This window comes from Perna viridis, chromosome 7, assembly GCF_037379345.1.
Source record: "Perna viridis isolate PV_CMFRI_1.1 ecotype Kerala chromosome 7, ASM3737934v1, whole genome shotgun sequence".
Taxonomy (NCBI): Eukaryota; Metazoa; Mollusca; class Bivalvia; order Mytilida; family Mytilidae; genus Perna; species Perna viridis.
Window position 1 is genome coordinate 25378310 of NC_142451.1, and position 17921 is coordinate 25396230.

The 17921-nt window shown below is 32.6% G+C and overlaps 2 protein-coding genes across 2 annotated transcripts; one reads left to right on the forward strand and one right to left on the reverse strand.

The window, feature by feature from the left end:
* Positions 1-5964: 5964 nt before the first annotated feature.
* LOC148611971 (large ribosomal subunit protein uL29-like) lies at positions 5965-13551 on the reverse strand. Its single transcript, XM_088593032.1, has 4 exons — positions 13442-13551; positions 12947-13021; positions 11060-11121; positions 5965-6211 (listed from the first exon to the last, which is right to left on the reverse strand). Exons 1-4 carry the CDS (start codon positions 13442-13444, stop codon positions 5980-5982), a joined length of 372 nt encoding a protein of 123 aa, XP_088449158.1. The 5' UTR covers positions 13445-13551; the 3' UTR covers positions 5965-5979.
* Positions 13552-13713: 162 nt separating this feature from the next.
* LOC148611972 (actin-related protein 2/3 complex subunit 5-like) lies at positions 13714-17011 on the forward strand. Its single transcript, XM_088593031.1, has 4 exons — positions 13714-13926; positions 15268-15340; positions 15896-16072; positions 16848-17011. The coding sequence occupies exons 1-4, from the start codon at positions 13787-13789 to the stop codon at positions 16908-16910; spliced, it is 453 nt and encodes a 150-aa protein (XP_088449157.1). The 5' UTR covers positions 13714-13786; the 3' UTR covers positions 16911-17011.
* Positions 17012-17921: the final 910 nt, after the last annotated feature.

Below are 17921 nucleotides of genomic sequence, written 5' to 3' on the forward strand. Positions count from 1 at the left end.
TATTATTAGGACTACAAAAGTCTTCAGGGATTAAAGTTGTCAGATGACTCCTTGAAAGAGTTATTGCCCTTGAAAGGGGAATAATGACTCCTTTTTTAACAGTTTTCAGTCAATATCTTGAAAACTATGATAGATTAAAAGAAAACTTTCAATTGTTAAGAAGATCTTATAAGTCCTACCAAAGAATTCTTGAGTCAAAACTGTTGGACAAATTCTCGTTAAATTTATTGCCTTTGAAAGGCAAAATTCAACCAGGTGAGTGATTCAGGCTCCTGGGAGCCTCTTGTTTCTGTGATATTTTTCCTATTCTGTAGAAATTTCTTTGTCAGTTTTGTAGAATTTCGAAACAAAGAAATTATTTCATACTGTGACTTCATCTTTAACCTTTTACAATTCCTTATGGTGTAGATTTAATTCTGTTTTATAATGAACTCTTAAGTATGTGTATGCAAATTGCATTAAAATATTTAAACATCTCACATGATTTCTACCTTTAATGGGTCCTGCATTAAGTGTGTTTACTGCTGTCATTAGCATGTGTACATCATTTCATAATTTCTTGTTGCAACCCTTTGAAGGAACAATTTGAAAACTTGCACCATATGTATTTTTTTCAGCTCAGTCACAAATCAGTTACCTAGTTTCAAGAGCTTTCTTGGTGCTGCCATGTTAGGTCACCTGCTTCAATTGAGTTAATCTTTTGCTAGGTCATACCAAGTCTGGAAAACACTTTGATGGCCACAGCTTGATACACATTTAGAAATTTACCACTGAACAGGTGGAACAAGTAGACACAACATTCAAACTTGAAACTGCTCTTAAATATATCTCCCTCAACAAAGTTTTGGAAGTTTGTTTTGATGTGCCATTCATTAGTTTGTCTCTCTGTCTGCTTGTCATTTTCCAGGATCAAAATACCTGGAACTTCCTTATTATTTATGATAAACAGGTCAATGAGGATGTGAAAGCAGTGATTTCAACCAAGTAAAATTGGCAGGAAAATTCAAAATGATAAAAGTGTCAATTTTTTGAAAATCTTATGTTCATAAAAGAAATTATTTTACTAAGCTAAAACTGGTCTTATTTGAGTGTACTTACAGTGTGGGATAAACACTCTGTTAGATAGTTTTTGAAGGGCAAATACAGTTCACCTTTGGACAGACAAAATTTGTATATGTGTGTGAAGTTGGATGCTGTTAAACTATTGATTACATTTTAAATTCAGAAATCAGTAGTTAAGATTGACAGTCAGTTTATACATATTAGGAAAAAAGTTCTAAATACATGTAATGTTGGAAATGCTAAAGTATAATTACAGCTCTATTTTACCACATATCATGCAATCTTTGAAGCTTTTTTCATGCTACAATTTTCAGTAGAATAAAAAAAAAACTCCAATGCTAACAGCATTTTGATTTTACTCTTCTCGAACTTCATGACAGTTTCACAAAGTCTGGGCTCAATGTATGTATAGTTGTACAATTTATTAGGAATTTTTTACAATTAAAAATTGTAGGAGTTACGGCCTTTCAACTTAAGTTTCCTGATGTACACTACTGAATAATCTTGTCATCATAACCTCAAACTACAAAACAGAATTTCACAAAACAGTATGTAGTGAAAACAGGTATTGAGTCGTTTCGCTCCGATTACCTATTTATCCCCGAGTCGATTCGTCCCTGAATGTATGTCGTTACGCCCCTATAAATGCAATAATGGTTGAACGTCATGCTGCCTTTTTATATAGAAAATCAACAGCCCTTCCAGTTTTCACAAAACAACAATATTAGGTTTAAATGTTTATCGTAATCATTACCAATATTTTTTTCCTAAATATTAAGAACACTCTTTGTCCTTCATATATTACAAATACCACATATGAGTGCAAACCGGGTTTAATTAACAGTGTTGAGTATATATGTTAGCACGAAAACGAAAATTGAAACCAAGTATAGGAACAGTCAGCTGATTGTCAGCGTCACTGATACCGTTCAAATGATTGGCTTACACTGTGTTAAAGATTTTGGGGGATTTTAGTGGTTTATATCCACAAAACAGTAGAATCATCTGCTAGAAGCAACGATGTCTTAGCTTTATAATGCACGAAATTAAGAGTGCAACGGAAATACGGAAAGTGCTATCGTTTTCAACTTCATTGTTATAGTGTTATTTAACAAAATATAACAGACTATTGATTTATAACTTTTCAACTCTTGAAACGCACTTTAAACGACAAGGTGCATAACTTTACTGATAAATAGTGAAGCATTTTTATTTTGCATGTCTACACATATGAATACTTCGTAACGAAATGACTTTCCTCTTCATAAATTCTACAGAGAGTGAGGTAATCATAAATCAGCTGCTTTGGTGCGTTCTAACATGCACAGACCACATGACCGTTCCGACTAAAACTTCACAAAAAGCCGTTTAAATCACGTTTTATTTTATCTTCCAGCAATTGTTCTACTACTAATGTTAATAGGATAATTAATTGGAAAGAGTGAATAACCAAAGTATGATCACGAGTGAGGAAGAACGTCTAGATTTAACGAGTGTGCGCGGAACGTTCCGCGCACGAGTTACATGTAAATCTTTATGCGTTCTTGGTAAGAGTTTTTTTGTTTTACACTGGGAACATTCGGTAAATCACTGATATCTATATAATAATTCTAATTATTAACCTCTACTTTAAACACCATAGTAACAAAATTTTTTGTTATTAATTATTGCAGCAATTGTAATGAAAATAATGGTGTAACTATATTTTTTGAGTGTTTAAAATTCATTTGAGGTATTAGATCACTTCATAACTTTCAAGATAATTCAATTGACCGTTACGAATTTTCTGTCTTATATACAAACGCTTCCACATATATTTATTAAACAAAAAATGTCATATTTAATTAAATGGTCCTTTGATAAATCTGTCTTTCAATTCATTCCTTGTAAATACTTCTTGTAATTCATTTTTTGGTGATTGAAGACGAGATAAATACATCAATTTGACGTATTTAGATATGATAAAAAGCGCTTTGATTTTTTTTGAATTGACAATATTTTTATTCGATTTTGAAATACTGTATACGGACAGGTTGTTGGTATGAAGATTAATTGTGTTCATCTTACAGCCGATTTGTTTCTCTACTATTATGAATCGAAATTCATGGCTAAACTCTTTAAAGAATCTTCAAAACATGATCTGTTGCATGAATTCAATAATACTAGACAGCCTGATAATTTTTTTTGCCGTAAATAAACTAACTTCGTAAAGTTACTATGTTTAAGATATATACCCAAAGTCCAACACTAATAGTACCCGTACACCCTATCCTTGACTTCGTTGTTGCACTATGGCAATCTTCATATTTAAATTTATGACAAAGAGGATATTTCTATTTTCCTATTGTTCATTTCCCATTCCTAGATGCTTCTATATCCTTCCTATGGCATTTAGATTTCACAACTGGCCCGTTTGGCTCGTATTTGTAATAACGTGTCAGATTTTAATGGACGCAATAAATTACCCAAGGATATCGATATCACAGTCTTCTAAAAACATTTGTTGAACTTTTTTCACGGTTACAAAACTTAAATACAAATATGTAATAGTACTTGCTGAAAAACGGTATTGTTCATCAAGTTTTTTTTAAGAAATTTAGTTTATAAAGCACATTCTTCCAAAGAAAATCCGATGGGTTTATCTACGACCTTAATAGATTTATTGGTAAAGGATAGGATTTCTCCAAAGTATTGTCTACTCTTTGAATTTTGTTTTAAAAAGAGAGATATTTGACCACTCTTTGCACCTCTACGTAAAGAGTGAAAGAAACTAAGTCATTCCTTTAGTATTGCATTACTCGTAAACCTTTTCTTGCCTTTGATATTACACTATGGAAATCGTCACTCTAAAGTTTACGACAAAGAGGCGATTTTTCATTTTCCTATTGTTAATTTCCCATTCCTACATCGAATCTTGCTTTTTTAGTATTTGACGTTACTACTCCAAATCCAGTCCATTTGAATTGCAGTGACTGATAATTTCTACTGCTGATAGATTTGGTGGTATTATGCTTTTATATGTTCCGAGCTAGCTCTCAGTATCTGCGAGCGTTCTTTAAGTGGGTATCTCAATTTGTCAATATATGTTGTATGTATCATATTGAATGAATTATATGGTGTTAATTTGTTGTTTCAGCTAATATTTTGACCTTGCATTAAAGGGGGTGGTTAAAGCCTTATAAAACTGCTTAAACCAACCGCAGATTTCACTGCGCCTGGCCAGTCAGGCGGTGTTGTTCATTAATGTGTCTTAGTCCGAATTTACTGTGATCCTGCAACCATTCTCTTTTTTAAAACAAAGTAGAGGCTCTAAATCGTTCACCTGGTCGAAAATGGTTAGCCTTCTCAAGCAATAACTCAGAATCAGACTCTTGAACATTATGTACTACTTTTATAAGAATCATTTAACCAATAGAAATTCAATTTTTTTCGAATTACATAAAACAAATCTTTTGTAGTCATTTTTGGCCCTTCAAGTGCAACTATTCCAACATAGGTCAACAGATCTTTATGGAAATTTCGGCGTAGGTCAGTCTCACCATGTTGCTCAATTTATCTTCCGTCAGAATTAAGCAAAACTCACTGGTTTCGAGTTATTTCCACAAACTCCCCAGCAACTTTGGATCACTTAGTGATCCTGTCAAGATTTTTTTTGGGCGGGGGTTCCCTTACCTATAACTCTGGATCCGCAACTGTTAGAACCCTTGCCATGTCCTTGGGAACAACGTTTTAAGATTTCAAAAAGATTCCTCAAGTTTGAATCAAGTTACATACAGTAAATAGTTATTGGATGCCAACAATGACCATTTGATACCAATATACGACTAAAATTTTCTTCCAAGTTGTATACAAAATCACATGTAATAAGCTATTTCCCAAAGTTTTATGAAAATGGATTGCAACCACTACCAAGTTAAAGGTCCTTAAACCGAAATCCCCCTTTTTTTAGTAATCCAATGCCATAACTCAAAATAGTTTTACCAAAAAATTAAGGCAGCTTATAAATAAAAAAAAAATACCCAAGTTTCATTGACACTGCTGCACATCTCCACTTTTTCGTACAAATAAAGTCTCACAACTCAATCACAATTTCAGAGTTTCATTCAGTTTTTAAACAGTTGCTAATGTCTGGACATAAGGAAAATGCTTGTTTCTGGCCCTCAATTTCTCAAATGTCTTCAAATCCAAAATGCAAACAAGTCTGACCATTGTAATACAGTATCATAAACATTCCTATGCTTTTACTGGAATTATATTGTATGTAATTCCAGTATTTGACCCTTAATTCTTAAACACTTTGGGCCATAAGACATAACTCCCAAAAATAATACAAACCTACAGTATATACTCAAGTACAAGTCTTCTTAAAATCAATGTTTACAATTTAAACATTGGGGTATATGGCACAGGTCTGGCTGTTGAATGTTGGTGTCATGCACAAGTCAATTATCAAGCTTAAAATTTTTGTTCATAAGCTAGATCTTGTCCATTAGTTGGAGCCCTACCCAGCAGTTAAAAATTTGCTCCAAAAAAAAAAAAACTTGAGTTAAAGGCAAGTATATACAGTCAGGCCTTCCTCTTGTGATTTAGAACCTTGTTATAAAATTTTATTAAGATCGACCAACTCATATTCAAGTTATTGCACAAAAACAAAGTGTCTAGGGATGACAATGATGAAGGACGACAGCGCCACATCATTATACGACCACAAATTTATTGGGGTCATTATGAAACTGGACTAAAATGAACAATGAATATCTCCTTTTTTTCAGTGATGGTATATATATATATATATATATAGTCAACTTGATGGTATTTGAAACACAACTTCTGTATTAAATGGACAGACTAGACAAAAAGATACATCTTTTTTAGGTAAGGGAAAACATAATTGAACAGAAATGCCAGTGTAATAATTTATTCTTTAACAGCAAACTTTCTGGCTGGGTACAGACGTTCTTTCCTCTGTTGTTTAGCTGTTTTTATGTTCAGTTCATATTTATTGAGAGCCCTTCTCATAGCTCTGGTCTTCTTAGGTCTTAGATCCTTAGGCTTGTATCTTTTGGCCTTGTAGAACTTTCTCAAATTTTCTTTTTGGGTTTGGTGCATTACTGTCAACACACGGGCGATAGACTTTCTTACTACCCGGCTAAAAATTCAGAAAAAAATATATATTATCATTAAAATACATACCAGAATTTAGTATGAAAATGTTACAGAGAACGCAAAAACTACCTTGTGATGTAAGTAATGGTAAGAATAAGACGTAAAACATGAACAAGAAATCTTGTCAAGGTTATACATTCCCACAGGAAGCGTTTATGGTTGTATTATCAACTTGGTTCTGTATACTTATAGCAAGAAAAAGCATGAATACCCGGTTTGTACCTGCATTTTCAGGAGCTGAAGAATAGCTTAATGGCAGCTTCATTTGCAAATACTTGTACATGTGTGATTGAGAGGCAAACCAGCCTCAGAAAATATTTGCTAGTTTTGATAATTAAATACAAATCGAATCACAGCTTTTCCAAGATAGGGTTGGCCTTATAGTCTGCAGTATGGCACTCAGATGTTTAAGTAAATTACGTAATTAATATTACCCATAATTCTCAGGTCATAAAAATTGTGAAATGAAAATGAACCAAAGCCAGCACTCCACAGTATTGTCGAACTGCCTAATTTTGGTCTTGTAATCTGATGCTTTGTGATATTTATCACTTTAAAAAATTGTCAAGCATCTGTAAATCTATATATCTAGAAATAGCTCAAGCCAAGGCTTTCAGGATGCAGTAAAAATTTTCTGGAAAAAAATTACCCATAGCAAATAGGGTTATCATAAAAACCATGCAAAAATATGTGAAAATCTGCAAAAAAGTTAATAAAATCAGGTTAAAAAATATCAAATTTCCCGCAAAATATCTTAAATTTTTATTTCATGCCCTGAAACTGTCAAAACTTTTTCCTTCGAAAACTCCTTCCTCATATGGACATCCCCGGATAGATTTTGAGCTATTTCACTTTGTAATCCACTTATTAAATTTAGCATGGTAAAAAATTGACTTACTTTCACTTCCACAGTGAAGTCAAATTGTCATTGAAAAAAAGCCCCTTCAACACTGAAGATATATAGAACATTGCAAAATACTTTGAAAAGTCCCCTTTTTCAGAAAATGTTTTATCAACAATAGATTCATTTTTAATCACTATAGCAACCAAGGGTTTCCATTAATGTCATTTTTCATCTCTAGCCAAAAGTGCGAAACTAAACTAAACTGTGGAGTGCTGGCAAAATGAAACGAAAATGATTGATAAAAGAAAGAAATGACACGAACCAATTCGATACAATGAATCAAAATCATAATAAAAACATAATTAAACTATACAAAATGAAACAGAATGAAGTGAAACTAAATACAATAAACAATATCATTTACCACGTTTCGCAAATTATAAGAACCATAATGTTAACCAGTACCGGACAATTCGACCCAAAGACATATCGGATCATGACAAGCAAAATTCCTTATGAAAGCCAGATATTTCGGCCAAAATACATATCAGACCATGACAATTAGTATAATGCTTTAGGATAAATATATATCATTACAAAATTTACCATACTTGAAGGTTATAAGTATAATATATCAAATCAGAGCTGACAAAAATATTCAAAGTTGTTTTTAATTAAAGTTTCTTCAGAAGCATTAAAAGTTTTCATCTTCATCATAATACATATAGATTATGTTGTATAGTTCATGTAGCTCAGCACCTGAATACAACCTGTAAAAAGACATCGTACCTCATGATGAATGGTGACAACCAAAGATCGAAAATACATGTATATACATTAACCTTGGTCATTTGTTTACAATAATATCTCATTCATTCATTGAACTGAAGATGTGTTGAACTCAGAAATCTGACTGGATGTTTCCTTGTGATCAGACGTACTACATTCTCAGCATACTATTAGGTTATTTGATTGATGCTCATTGTGACATATCTATCAGGTCTTTGGTTGGTTCTTTTCATCATGACATATGATAAGAGTGTCTGTTTCCAGCTAACACAACAATGCAGTGATTCTACTGAATTTTCAAAGGTTTTTGTCATAAAAAAAGCCCCATACAGAAGCCCAAAGCCCAGTTAAGTTTCAAATGTTTGTTGAACATGGCTTTAAGATAATTAAACATAATTATCATGATCAAGAAATTGAATTGAATTGTATCAGTCCTATCGATCCATAAATTGTCAAATCAACATCATATTTCTGTGACATAGGGTATCATCATTTACAATCCAATTCACATTCATTATTTTCAAGTTGTTTAAAGGAGAAGTAAAGAAAGCAAAAAGAGTGTACGACTGAAACTTATTATACACAAAAATAGTATACTAGATTTACATTTAGTGATTAAGTATTTAGATGAACAAAGATATGGAGTAAGTAGCTGCTAAATCTTTTTCATAATAATACTGCCATGTTATGAAATTCTATTCAGCAAATTTAAAGAACAGAAATATTGTGTTTTTACTCTGCCTAGAAGAAGATATTAATCTGATTGCACATCAAAATAGTTCCCCCCCCCAACAAATTGTCTAAATGTACCCAACAGGGGCCTACCTGTCATGATTGTGGGCCAAAAATATCAGTTCTAGTAATAACAAGCAAATGTTCAAAATGTAATTCCTTATTATATAGATATATATAGCAGGGATTTACAGATTGTTCCCAGTGTAATTTTTTTTGATAATTCACACTGACTGTGAAATAAATTCGGCAATTTCACTCTCACGTTTTTTCCCAACTAAACGTCACACCACAAATATCAATCCGCCGTTCACAAAATTTTAAATTTGTGTTGAAAATAACAATGAATAATGGAGGAAATCTATATAATAAATTGGTTATCGTGAAAAACCAAAATATGATCACTCATGCCAAGAACGCATTAAGATCTGACTCGTGTGCGGAACAACAGTCTACGCGAAACTTTTTTTTTTTTACTGGTCATTTGGACCTGTAAAGCTTACTGTTTTACTGGACCACATGAAGTTTTTCTAGTCCAAAAATTTTTTTTCATTCATTTAAGTGATAAGAAATTGGTTACTTCATGGTTACTGAATATTCTCCTTTAATAGTGTTTAAGGTTTTGTTTAAGCTTTTGTGGTGATTAGTAAAAAATTGAAAAGATATATTCCAATATGTGTGTTTTATTTTTAAGCCTTTGACATGTACATTTTTTGTACTAGTAGTGTCTGTGATGTCTGATCATGAGATGAAGTTCCACAGGAAGTTTTAAGCTGAACTGTTCCAGTCTATATGCAATGATTCATGGGTATGAGAGAAGGCACATATTCCAGTCTTTAAGCAAAATAAATTTTCACTTAATTGTTGTTTTTTTTCTGATTCTTACACATTGATTGTTTTATCTAAAATAACTTTGAAATGTGCTCATATATTTTTTGTCGAACGTCCGAACACGTTTTTCCTCATACTGTTTCTGCTTGTCAGTCAATTTTCTTTTAATCTTAACTGCTTTGCTGGGTACTACACCCTCCGTATACCTTAAAAAGGACATTTTTCAACAGTTTCGTACTCGACCGGCCATTTGTTTTTTTCAGGGGAAACAACTCAATGATGGATGTACAATAAAACTCAAAAACGATGTCAGACTTTTGGTTTGGATATCGGAGCGATCTTTATCGAACCGGCAGCAACTTTATCGGATTTGACCAAAGGTCCGACGAGTTTCATATAGACTGGGATCAAGTTCCGCACACTCATTTAATCTAGGTGTTCTTCGGCACCCGTAATCATCTTTTGGCTGTCCACTCTTTCCAATTAATTATCCTATCAGTAATATGTATATACAAATGTTTTGTGGGCCTAGTTCATTGTTATGAAATCACAATGGTGTCACAAGTATACATATATGTCATTTAACAAAATTCAGGGATAAAAATTAGGAAATACGAGATAGTAGCCCAGACCTTTTTTTTTTGGTTAAATATTTTCTATAACTTCAACTAAATTTCACCCTGAAGTTTGGTAGACCAGCTCAAAATCTAAGGCTACTGCTAATTTTTATCCCTGAAAATCTGCCAAGAACGTCAAGTTTTGTTTTTCGAACATTCAGAAAACTATGAACACACCTAATGAACTTATATTTTCACACATGATAATTCATAAATGAAATATTGTATGCAATATTGTTTTTACTAAATATGAAGTTGTTTCTTTGGTGTGGACACTTTGCCAGAAATGTGACTGGTAAGTGACCAAAAAGTAAACAATGAACATAATTTCTAAATTTTGGTGAACTTCAAGCATGATTTCAGTTCTTTTGATGCATGAATTTTCATAAATCCTGATGTTTTTTCAGTAGCTATGGATTCAAGTCTCAAAATTCACAATTAACACATGATAATTAATTTTCAGTTGTTTGAAATCAATGGTTCTCTTGAAAAAAAGCAAAAGTCCTCAATAAAATGCAAATGAAATTTTAAAAGTCCTATGTCAAAATGAGGGTCCTGGATCTCAGACTACCACTAATTTTGAACCCCTGCTCAATAGACACAGTCCTAAGCACCTAATTTTTCATAACATTTGTCTACAACAGCGTCTGAAACCAGTTCAAGACCAAGAATTAGAGTGTCAATTTTCTGCCACTGTTAGTGATCTTTGATCACAGAATGTTAAAATTGGCTAGAAGTTACATGCAATTGTAACTATTTGGATAAACCAATGTCAGTCCTATCGATCCAAAGTAACAAATTCAACATTATTTTTACTTCTGACTCATAGTTTCATCATTCACTGATTTTCCAAGATCAATTACATCACTCCTTTGACACTGCAAATCAAAGGAAGTACAAGTTATGCATTAAAGAAACAAACACACAAAAAAAGAACAAAACTGGTGGCAGCAGTTGAATGTGTGAAAGAGAAGATGTACACCAGTATACCATGATATGCCTGTTTAAACAAACTTACATCTTGGACAGCTTTGAAGCAGCTCCACCAGTAACTTTAGCTACTCTGAGTGTGGCCAACTCCTAAAAACAAAATTAATACCATCAGGTTAGATGAATGAAGCAAAAGAGAAAAAATCCAACTGACCATAATTTTTTTTCAGCTGTTGACAGTATACACACATATTTTTGGGGGAGCCTAAAAGGTCCTGAATTAGAACATATGAATGATGAATTGCATTCCTGGACATATGATATTTCAGGCTCCAGTGTTTGACAAGTCTTCACAAAGTTTGTTGGACAAAACAGACAATAATGCGGTTGGACAAACAGAATCTTTTTTTTTTTCTGGCAGTCTGACATTGTTCTAGACCTACCAGCTATTTATTTTTTGAGCAGGTTACTGTAAACACATATACATTTTTATAGGCACCATATTTTTGACCTTATATTACATTCGAAATAAAATTCTTTGAATATTTTGTAAATAAACAGCTTTTTGAATCGAGTAGGTAGGAAAATTATGCATGATGAACTCTGGTGGAATGCTACATTAATTTGACAAACTTAAAGGATTACACACACGTTCTTATACTACATTATTTGAACTAATATGAAAAATAATTATCACATAACACATAACCCCCAATGTGTTTTTTCTTAAACCACAGAAGTTGAGCCCTCAAGCCACGTCACGGCAATGAACATTGTGAGGATGGGCTTTTTTGTTAATAATATGCATTATAAACTAGAGGCTCAAGAGAGCCCGAATTGCTCGCCTGGTTAACCATTTGCTTACTTGAAAAACCTGAGGAATGAGACCGGCTAAGTTATAATCAACTAAACTGTCAAATGCAGGAAATGCTTTTCATAGCATTTTCAGGACCTGAACCAGAATTTTGCTATAGGCAACAATTTCTGGTTTTTTTTTCAAAAACCTGTCTTATGACCCCTAAGTTCCATTTTTAGTATAGGCAGCCATATCTATTCACGGATTAAAAATCACAGCAGTCATTTTGAGCACAATACACGAAAGAACTATTATGCTTATTTTCATTCAATGATCTGAAATGGTTTTACAGAAGATTTTCAAAGTAGTACATGTGAAAAAAAAAAAAAACAACAAAACTGTTTCAGGGGTCGTAACTCCTACATTAGTCAATGAATGGTTTTGAAAATTTCAGCATAGGTCCTTCTCATGATGCTTAACAATCTTATCCATGCCAGAAAAGGCAACAGTTTTTGAGTTATTTGCAAAAACTGCCATCTGAACCCTGTGTTCTATTTTAAGTAATGATGGCCATGTTTTTTCATGAATTAACAGTAATGACCGCCATGTTTTATTCATGAATTAACAATCTCAACGGTCATTTTGTGTGGGATACCCTAAGAAACATATATGCCAACTTTCACTGAATTCTGTGCAATGGATTTTGAGAAGATCTTCAAAGTTGCACATGTGAAATATGCAAAAAAAAACTGTTTCAGGGGCCGTAACTCCTACATCAGTTGACCAATCATTTTGAAAATTTAAACATAGTTCCATCTCATGATGCTGAACAATATTACCCATGCCAGAAATTTGCTAAAGGCAATAGTTTTTGAGTTATTTGCAAAAAATTGCAATCTGACCCCTATGTTCTATTTTTAGTAACAGTGGCCATATTTTTTCATAGATCAAAAATCCCAATGATCCTTTTGTGCAGAACACCCTAAGGAACAATCATGCCAAGTTTAAAACCTGTCAGTCCAATAGTTTCAGAGAAGACTTTTTAAAAATTTTTCCATGCGATGACGACGGACGCCAAGTGATGGCATATGCTCACATGGCCTTCAGCCAGGTGAGCTAAAAAAAAAATTGAGGTGTCTTTTGTTGTTCTAGCTACCGGATGTTAAAAGCTTTTCTTACATTTTTGAGTTCATCAAGCTGCTTCACAAGATCGTCCTTCTTCTTCCCACGAAGATCCTTGGCCTTTACTTTTGCCTGAAATAAATGTTTTACTGATAAAAATGCTCATAACATCATAATCTGAGGAGCATGTTAATACATTTTGTACATTTACAACTGGTTAGAACAATTATTCGTAGAAAATAATATTCGAATTAGAATTTTAAATACAGGCGTTTCTTGATAAACTTATAATATTCTATAGTATAATACTACTGGCATAATATCTGGATACTTTCTTCATGTTTATTGCTAATAGTGATGTTAATGTGTAAGCGGTGGCAAATAGCAAAATAAACTTCGATTTTCAATGAATATTACGATTTCATTTGACAAAATATTTACTACAATACAAAGTTTAATGTATAAGATGACGTGCTCCTACAAAAAAAATGGCAGGAAAGTCATTTTAATAGGGCGATGGACATAGATTTTCTCGCAATTAATATTTCGTACCATGATGACAGGAAGTTGAAGTTAAAAGAGACCAAAATAGTATTAGAAGCGAGTAATAGCGAGAATTGACGCTTTCGGTCCTTTACAAGATTCGACCCATTTAGTCAGTGTGGCTGGAAAGAGTTATTCGTAATATTTTTTTTCATATCAATTAAAATTGAGAAAAAATCAAACGAAAAAAAATAAAGATTTTACAGACCGAATGTGCAGGAAAGTCTTCAGAAAAGCCACAATTTGGGAGACTCTTCGTCCCATGCTTTGTTAAGACCGGAAATGAACTTTATTTCCGGGGTGTTTACTTCCTCGTTTCGACTGCTTATTATCGCGAGTGAAAGGTAGGAGGAAATGTCGAAAGCAGGCCAATCCAGAGCATTTAGAAAGGTAGATGTTGACCAGTTTGATGAAGACAAGTACGAGGAACAGGATGATGACAACGATCAAGTATCAGGACCAAATGAATCTGAAGTGACTGGACTCTTAGCTCAATATCCTTGTTTACAAATCAATCAGTGTGTTAACTAACTTTACTAACTAACTAACCATAGCTGGAAGAAACATTCTGATTAAACGCATCATTATCCTTTATGATTATACTTATGAGTCTTACAACGTAAGAGATTGGAATTCTGTTCCTTCAAAACAAACTCTTACTTCTGAACGCCATATTACAAACTGCATGTTACACCCTTCTTTGACATCCATAAAATCATACTAAAAAATTCACCTGTTAAACCTCATGATACATTTAAAGCTATGAATTTATTTCTCTATGAGGGATAGTTTCCTGATACAGGTACTTGTACAAAGATGTATAATACACTGTTTTTAGGTTATTTCCCATTATGTTCAAGAGTAAAAGGTCTAAGGCTTTTTTTCAGCCTTAATTGAAGATCCACCAGAAGAAAGTGAAAAGTGAATATAGGTCATTTGCCAAGAAACCTGTTTGCCTACCGAGTCATTTCACCTACATTCCTGTTCTTTTGCTTATAACACTTTGCCTTGGGTTTTGTCACCTACATTTCTTTCGTTCAGCTACATCATGTACAATTAGATTGATGTTTGTTTTGCATCTAATTGGAAAAGTGATCTGGAAAGTGGATATATTAACTCAGAAATTACAATGTATGTTGAATGGATTTCGCATGAATTTTACCACAAGTAACGCATAATATACATGTACATATGTGAATGTGTGAAAAACCAAATTGGGTACTTTCATATTTGATTCTGTGAGTATTGTAATCCTTAGTAATTTTTTTTTAAATACACACACATGTACATGTAACTGTTTTCTTCATATTTTTTTATTTACTTTAACCAAAAAAAAATCAATATTCCAGATTGGATATTATTGTATGATGCCATTTAATATCAGTTTTTATCCTTCATCAACCCTGAAGTTCATTTTTTTATTCATGTATATTGTATTTTATAACGATGTTCACCCATACAAAACTAAATGTGTAGTTTCTTTTTTGTTTGATAATACAATATAACGAGAATGGATATGGTGAAGAGGCAAGAGCCCCAACAGGATGAAAATGTACATATTTCATTTTGAGGCAAAGGAACTGACCTTTGTAAACAAAACAACCCGAGACGAAATGAACTAAAGGCAAATGGAAATTTTGTTTATTGATATAAACATAAGATCATCTGATGTATTTTAAGGTACAGTGCATGTACATACATTTGGTGGATGACTATCTCATTGGCAATTATACTGCATCTCCAATTTTTATTTGTACATGTACATGTAATAAAAAATATATTCATGTGTGCTTTGATGTATGTGTTATGAAGAAAGAATCCTTAACTCTTTGTACAGGAAAAAATAGTGATGCTTTAAAATCTGCTCTGAAAAATGCACCAGTTGGAAATAAAGATCCAAAAATAAAAGTTAGTAACCCTCTTTTTATGGCAGATTGAGAAAGGCCTATTAAATTTTACTTTAATTGAAAATCTAGTTTAACTGCTGTTTCAATACATGTATCCTACTGTCTTTACCATAATAATGTTTTCCAATACTTTTTTCCAATCGAACATATGTGAGAGCCTCAGATTTATTAGGACTGACTCATTTAAGTAGTAGAAAGTGCCTCTTGTATTTGCAAATTTGTATATTATTGGTTGTATCATGAAAGAAGCTTTTGTTATTTTTTTCAGTTATTTGTGGAGTTAAAATTTATTGACCTGAATTTATTGAATCAGTTACAAAAAAATGTATATCAGTGGTTTAGCCAGGACTTTGAAACCATTAGTCACTTTTGCTAAATTTGATAAAAATCATATGAAAAGTGACTAATTTTGTATCTTTTTTGGCCAAATTGATTAGTCACTTGACTATTTGATTAGTCAGTGACTAAAGTGCTCTAGCTAAATCACTAGTTATATTTGAATTGTAATTTTGAACTTCTGAAAGCTAACATATTGATTAATAATTTATTTTTTCAGAGTAAAGCAGTACAGTTGGTGGTTAGAGTTCTCGCATCATTCAAATCAAATGAGATAGACTCATGTTTGAAGTCATTAGACTCTGTAACAATGGATTTACTTATGAAATACATCTATAAAGGATTTGAGAATCCAGCAGATGGTAGCAGTGCTGCTTTATTGACATGGCACGAGAAGGTTTGTATACATGTACCTTGATGATTTCTTTATGCTGTTTAAAAAAAGTTTTTTTAGATTTTAATCTCAGAATATGTGTAATTTAAAAAAAATAGTCAGGTCATTTTCTGGTCTTTTGTCTCCAGTCCAGCTCAAAAATTTTAATGGACTTATATAGTAATCATTGGCATGTTAGCTAAATTCTGCAGGACCACCAGCATTTTCACCAGCCATGGCTGTTGGGCTGGTGGTTAATTTTGAAGACTGGTCTCAATTACAATACAAGTAACCTTTTCTACATGATACATTTTAATGAAACAGTACAGAAGTTGACATTGTATGCAGACATGCTTTTGCCAGATGCTTGCAAAGGGAAATTATCCGACTGCAAGAGTTTAATAGGCTACAACTCTTTCTAAACTGCCCAATGGATTTTAATAAAACTTGCAAAGTTAAAATAAAGGATGGGCAAGATCTGTTGTTGTTCAGTTTGTTTTGGGAACTTACAAACAAAAAAATATCCCAATTGCCATATTAAGAATAAAAGAACTAAAGAAAAACAAAACAATAATGCAGGGCCTAATCTAGACATCCATGACAAGAATTTTTAGTAAATTTTGTTTAAAAAATTCATTATTGACATGTTATGTAATTTATTTTAAAAAACTTCGTGAAAAACAAATGGGAGAAGTGAGCACAAACAAGGAGAAGTTTTTGCCAATTTCTCCCTCTGGATTCGGCCTGTGAAAACACAATCTAATTTGAGAATAAAAATTATTCCTCTTTTTAATTTCAGGTATTTGCTGCAGGGGGACTAGGCACAATTATGAGAGTATTGACAGATAGAAAATGTGTATAGCTAATTACTTATTACAATATGTTCATTTTATAATTACACTAACTCATGCTGGATTTTCATGTAAATATGCAATGCAATAAATTGTTTAAATTATGTAATAATGTGATCTATATTTTTAAATGTAAGACGTTAATAACCACACACTGTCTCATACATGCATTTTTGTTGTCCGTAGACATTTAAGGAAAGTCGAATCCAAGCTCTGCCACAAAGGTGATGACTTTTCACTCTATAAATATTTCCCTTGATCTTTGTTGAAAATTCCTTCTACTCCTGTTCAACAATCACCACCATGGACTTGCCCACCAAATATGTGTGGCTATTGTCACTTTTGAAACTGATCTATTTTACTCAGCATAATTTTCTTTTTTCATGTTATACTGGTCATGAACACGCCATTACACATTTTTTTTTCATGATTTTACTCCTTTTATGTATTTAGAAAAGACACATACTCTACAAATGCACTTGGCATTGCCAGTTGGTAAAGACTAGATTTCTTATTCAAATTTCATTTTTTTTTGTTTTCTGTATGCATTCATTTGTTTCTGTGTCCCTTTTTTTGTATTGTCTCCCTTGAATTATTACAAGAAGTTACAATTGTTTACACTTGAAAATTGTTTTGTTGAACCAGTTTACACTTTACAAATATCACACCTGTTGTAAAGTACCATTTAAGTGTTCTGCATGGAAGGAATTTTAAACTCTTAGGAATGTAAAGACAGAAAAGATGAGGTACATTTAAAGGTGAAATTTGCCTCTTATTTTCATGAAAATTGATTTTTGAGTCACAGCAAACCGTTACTGGCTGAACAAAATTCATTGTTATATAGATAATAATAATTAAAAAAAAATCAACAATAATAGGCACTAGTACTGTTATTATATAGATGGCAGTGTTTTAATGAATGTTCCCAGTGAAATAAATTTCAATAATTTGCACGGTGAAATAAATTCGGTAATTTCACTCTAGGACTTTCTCCCGTCAAAACGTCACAAATTTGATATCAA